This window comes from Neopelma chrysocephalum, unplaced genomic scaffold (genome assembly GCF_003984885.1).
Source record: "Neopelma chrysocephalum unplaced genomic scaffold, ASM398488v2 Primary Assembly neopelma1_181, whole genome shotgun sequence".
NCBI classification, from domain to species: Eukaryota; Metazoa; Chordata; class Aves; order Passeriformes; family Pipridae; genus Neopelma; species Neopelma chrysocephalum.
The window spans coordinates 42,124-47,127 of record NW_020897843.1 but is presented as its reverse complement, the minus strand read 5'-3'; the positions used below and the strand labels follow the sequence as shown (position 1 = coordinate 47,127).

The 5,004-nt window shown below is 63.5% G+C and overlaps 1 protein-coding gene across 1 annotated transcript in view; it reads left to right on the top strand.

Moving 5' to 3' along the window:
- SBF1 (SET binding factor 1) overlaps positions 1 to 5,004 on the top strand; it is a gene marked incomplete at its 5' end in the record, with an annotated part of 36,639 nt that overhangs the window by 19,366 nt on the left and 12,269 nt on the right. The window contains 3 exons of the mRNA XM_027702213.1: positions 205 to 332; positions 980 to 1,155; positions 4,316 to 4,455. Coding sequence (XP_027558014.1) covers positions 205 to 332; positions 980 to 1,155; positions 4,316 to 4,455 — 444 coding nt within the window. The remainder of the gene's footprint in view (positions 1 to 204; positions 333 to 979; positions 1,156 to 4,315; positions 4,456 to 5,004) is intronic.

Genomic DNA, 5,004 nt, shown 5'->3' with positions numbered 1-5,004 from the left:
GGGGGCTGGTTGGTGATCCTTAGGGAGCACATTGTTGATCCCTAAGGGTGAGGGGGCTGGCTGTATCCATCCTGCCCTGTTTCCAGCTGCTGTGTCCTGGGGGACTCTGTGGTGGGCACAGCCACCAAGGGTGGCCCAGGGTGGCCCGTCCCTGTCCGTGCCAAGGCGGGGATGAGCCTGACCCGTTCCCATCCCTGTGTGCAGTGGGGGAGCAGGTGGTGATCCGGTCCTTCCCCATCGCCTCCCTGACCAAAGAGAAGAAGATCAGTATCCAGGCCCAGGCGGATCCGTTCCTCCAGGAGGGATTGCAGCTGCGCTCGTGCACATTCCAGGTGGGGCCCCGGGCTCTGGGGGGCTCTGGGGGGCTCTGGGGGGCTCTGGGGGGCTGTGGCAGCTCCCTGGCACTGCTCTGTCTCAGCTGGTGAGACCCACGTGGCCATGAGCTGCAACTGATGCCCACCTTGTCCCCCAGCCCAGAGCACTGAGTGCCGTGTCCAGACCTTCCTTGGACACCTCCAGGGGTGGGCACTCCCCCTCCTCCCTGGGCAGCCCCTGCCCAGAAGGTGTGAGGCATCCCCACGTGGGGCTCCAGGAGGTGGTTCTGCCAGACCTCGTGCAGGTCCTGGGGGAGAGAAACATAGCAGGGAGAGATGTCACAGCAAATGGAGTTATTGGGCATTTTTACATCTTTGGGAGATGTGTGGAGGTGGAGCAACGCTGGGAGCGAGCTCCTAAATTTTCTGGCCGCTCCTGCCGTGCTCAGAGCTGCCTTGACCGGTCACTGGGACACCCTGGAGCATCCTGGAGTCTCCAGGAGGAAAGGGAATGGGGCAGAATAGCCAGCACGGAGGGTCAGGCGGAGCAGCCTCCCAGCCCGGCCCGTGCCCGCTGCGCTCCCCGCTCCCGACGGGATCCGAGCCCTGCCCCGATCCCTGGGAAGGGTGGGTGACCCCTGGGCCTGCTCCCTGCCATCCCCCAGCTGCTGAAGATCGCCTTCGACGAGGAGGTGGCTTCGGACAGCGCCGAGATCTTCCGGAAGCACCTGCACAAGCTGCGCTACCCCCAGCACGTGCGCGGCACCTTCGCCTTCACCGTGGGCCAGTCGCCCAAGCAGGCCATGCAGCCCAAGGCCAAGGAGAAGAACCCCTCGCTCAGGTACCTGTGCTGGGGGGGCAGCCACGCCTGGGATGGATGGGCCTGATCCTCTGGGGCACCTCGGGGCTCCTCCTGGCCCTCCTGCAGCCCCCCCAGCTGAGCCACCCAACAGGGAAATGGGGCGCAGGGGCCTGAGCTGGACGTGGCTCCCTGAGCCCACCTTGCTCAGACCTGTCCTCACGCAGGATTTCCACTGGTTGGAGCTCAGAGAAGGCTTTGGGCTGGAAAATCCCGCTGAGCCCATTGAGTCCAACCATCCCCAGCACTGCCAAGGCCACCACTGACCCACATCCCCAAGTGCCACATCCACAGGGCTTGGAAATCCCTCCAGAATGGGGACTCCCCCTGCCCTGGGCAGCTGTGCCAGGGCTGGACAGCCCTTTTCCATGAAGGAATTTTCCCAATATCCAACCTGACCCTTCCCTGGCACAGCTTGAGGCCGTTTCCCCTTGTCCCGTCCCTTGTTCCCTGGGAGCAGAGCCCTTCCTGTCAGGGAGCTGTGGGGCGAAGAGCTGTAGGATGTCCCATGTCCTGCAGTGTCCCCAGCCCTGCAGGGGACGGGTCACACTGGGACCCAGGAGTTTGCTGCAGTGGCATCCCCAGCCCTGCTGAGGAGGTGTCCCATGGGAGAGGTTCCAGTGGGCTGGGTGACTTGGAAATATGATCCTGCAGTGCTGGGTGACTTGGGGACATGATCCCGCAGTGCTGGGTGACTTGGGGACATGATCCTGCAGTGCTGGGTGACTTGGGGACACGGTGCTGCAGTGCTGGGTGACTCGGGGACACAGTGCTCCTGCTATGAGTGACTTGGGAATGCAGTGCTGCAGTGCTGGGTGACTTGAGGACACGGTCCTGCAGTGTGGGGTGACTCAGGGACACAGTGCTCCTGCACTGGGTGGCTCAGGGACATGGTCCTGCAGTGCTGGGTGACTTGGGACATTGTGCTGCAGTGTGGGGTGGCTCAGGGACACGGTCCTGCATTGTGGGGTGGCTCAGGGACATGGTCCTGCATTGTGGGGTGGCTCAGGGACATAGTCCTACAGTGTGGGGTGGCTCAGGGACGTGGTCCTGCAGTGCTGGGTGACTCAGCAGTGCAGTGCTCCTGCTCTGGGTGGCTCAGGGATACAGTGCTCCTGCACTGGGTGACATGGGGACGTGGTGCTGCAGGGCTGGGTGGCTCAGGGGTGCAGTGCTGGGTGACCCGGGGACATGGTCCTGCAGCGCTGGGTGGCCGCTCTTGCTGTGCCCTGTGCCCTAAGCGTGTCGGTGTTTGTGACAGCTCCCAGCAGGTGACCCATCTGTTCCAGGGCCTGGCAGGGGGGGTGCTGTCCCTCGGGCACCTCGGCCATCCCAGCACGTAAGCTGCCTCCGGCCTGGGCGGGCGCTTCCGAGGTGGCGGCCCCGGCTCAGCCCTCCCTGCTCCCAGGGCTCAGCCCTCCCTGCTCCAAGGGCTCAGCCCTCCCTGCTCCCAGGGCTCCCTCTCGCCTGCTCTGCATGTGGCTGTCCCTCGGGAATGCCCCTTTCCCAGGCTGCTGGGTGTGGGATCTCTCACCTGGTGTAGGATCTCTCACGGTTGCATCCTCCTGGTGCTCCCTGGCACTGCTGGATGGCAGGAGCTGTGCCTGTACCACTCACTGCGGGGGTTTCCAGAGCTCTGGCCTGTGCCCCGTCTCAGAAGTTTGTCTGGGTTTGTGACGTGAGCTTTGTCACCCTTCCCAGTGCAGTCCAGTGCCCCCACTGTCTGCGAGTCTTGTCCCTCCCGTTAGGAAGCTCTCCCGTTCCCATCCCTGTTCCTGAGCTTGTTCCCAGGACAGTGTTCCTTCTCAGTCCCGAGGCTTTCCCTCCCTTGGTAGTTGTAGGGAGCATTGGGACTCTCTCACTGTCCACTTTGCAGAGCAAAACAAGGCACCTTCTGTCCTCCCTTTAGCCCCCACCTTGAGAAGAGGAAATCCCAGGAATCTTACCATCAGCATAGATCTTGTCCTGGGCTGGACGTGGCCCCTTCCCTGGCTGATGGATATCCCACATCCCCTGGGCTGGATGTGGCCCCTTCCCTGGCTGATGGATATCCCACATCCCCTGGGCTGGACGTGGCCCCTTCCCTGTATCCCACATCTCCTTTATTTCCCCCCTTTGGAGCCCAGGACTCACCGAGATGGTGACAAGGCCGAGGTCCTGCGTGTGGTGAGGCCGTTCCTGCCTTCAGGAATTCCTGCCCTCTGGAGCTCTGTGGGGCAGAGCCCGTTCTGACCACGCAGCCCAATCCCCCTGGGTTTGGCAGCTCTCCCTTCCCGAATTTCCCCAGGTGCCTCGGGAGCACCTGAGCCCAGCTTTGCTCTCCCTGTTCCTGCTGTGCCATCAAGGTCACTCCCAGGGAGGAGCAGCCCTGCACCCGGGATGGGCTGGCAGGGATCCCCTGCTCCCTGGGCTGGATCCCCAGCTCCCTGCTGTGGATCCTCTGATCCCACCAGCAGATCCTCTGGTTCCTGCCATGGATTCCTGATCCCAGTGGTGGATCCCCAGGTCCCTGCTGTGGATCCTCTGATCCCAGCACCAGATCCCCTGGTTCCTGCCATGGATTCCTGATCCTGGTGGTGGATCCCCAGGTCCCTGCTGTGGATCCTCTGATCCCAGCAGCAGATCCCCTGGTTCCTGCCATGGATCCCCTGGTCCCTGTGGCAGATTCCCTGGCCGCTGTGGTGGTTTCCCTGGTCCCTGTCATCGATCCCCTGGACCCTACCATTGATCCATGATCCCAGGTGATGGATCCTGACCCCTGCAGTGGATTCCATGGCCCCTGTGGCAGATCCCCTTCCCTATATCCCACCTCTGTCCCTGCCCTGAGCTGGAGCCCTGTTCCTCTGGGATGAGCCGTGGCAGCTCCGATGTGGAGGACATGGTGTCAGTGCCGGGACAAGGCCGGGTCCCCTCAGATCTGGAGGGGCTCTGCCCCCGCCCTGGTGCCCCCAGGGCCGAGGTGCTGGCAGGTGACACGTCCCCTCCCACGTGACAGTGACCGAGCGGGGCCGGGGCTGCTCCTGTCGCTGCTTTGCTGGGTGACAGTGTTGTCTCTGACCCTCGGGGCTCCTCTGGCCGCGCTGGCTCTGCTCACACCCGGGCAGGACGTGTCAAGGGCTCAAGCCCCTGCCTGGTTTCGCAGGACACTGTCCAAGAACCTGGTGAAGAACGCCAAGAGGACCATCGGCCGGCAGTACGTGACGCGCAAGAAGTACACGCCGCCCGCCTGGGAGCAGCGCGGCAGCCAGCACTTCCCCGAGGACAACGAGGACGAGATCTCAGGTGGGGAACGCCCCGGGCGGGGACGGGAGCATCGTCCACCTGGGAGAAGCCCCTTGTTCCGAGGGGAGCGGGGTGGGAGCATCCCCGGTGCAGAGCGCTGCCCCCGTGGGACCCCTTCCCAGTTCCCGACAGCCCCAGCTCTTGGCTGCTGGTGGTGCCCAGTCAGAGCTCAACCTGCTTCCAGCACAGAGGAGGGAGGTCTTTGGGCGGTGCCCTCGGCTCCTCGGGTGGAAAATCATGGATTTGAGGTGCAGGAGGCCAGGTGAGGGTGGACAGAAGAGCTGGACTGGTTTAGGAGTAGCGAGGGACTGGGAGGGACAGGAGCCTTGTGTGTGGAAGTTTAGAACCTGCCCGGGTGGGAAGCCTGGAGGAGGTGTGGTGGGTGGGATTTAGGGTTTCCATGGGGGATCCAGTCCCAGTTCTGCCCAGCGCTCTGGTTTCAGGTGAGGGAGCCAGGAGGCAGCTCCATCCCTGTCCTGCCCCTGCGGGTTCGGAGATGCCTCCATCCCATCCCATCCCATCCCATCCCATCCCATCCCATCCCATCCC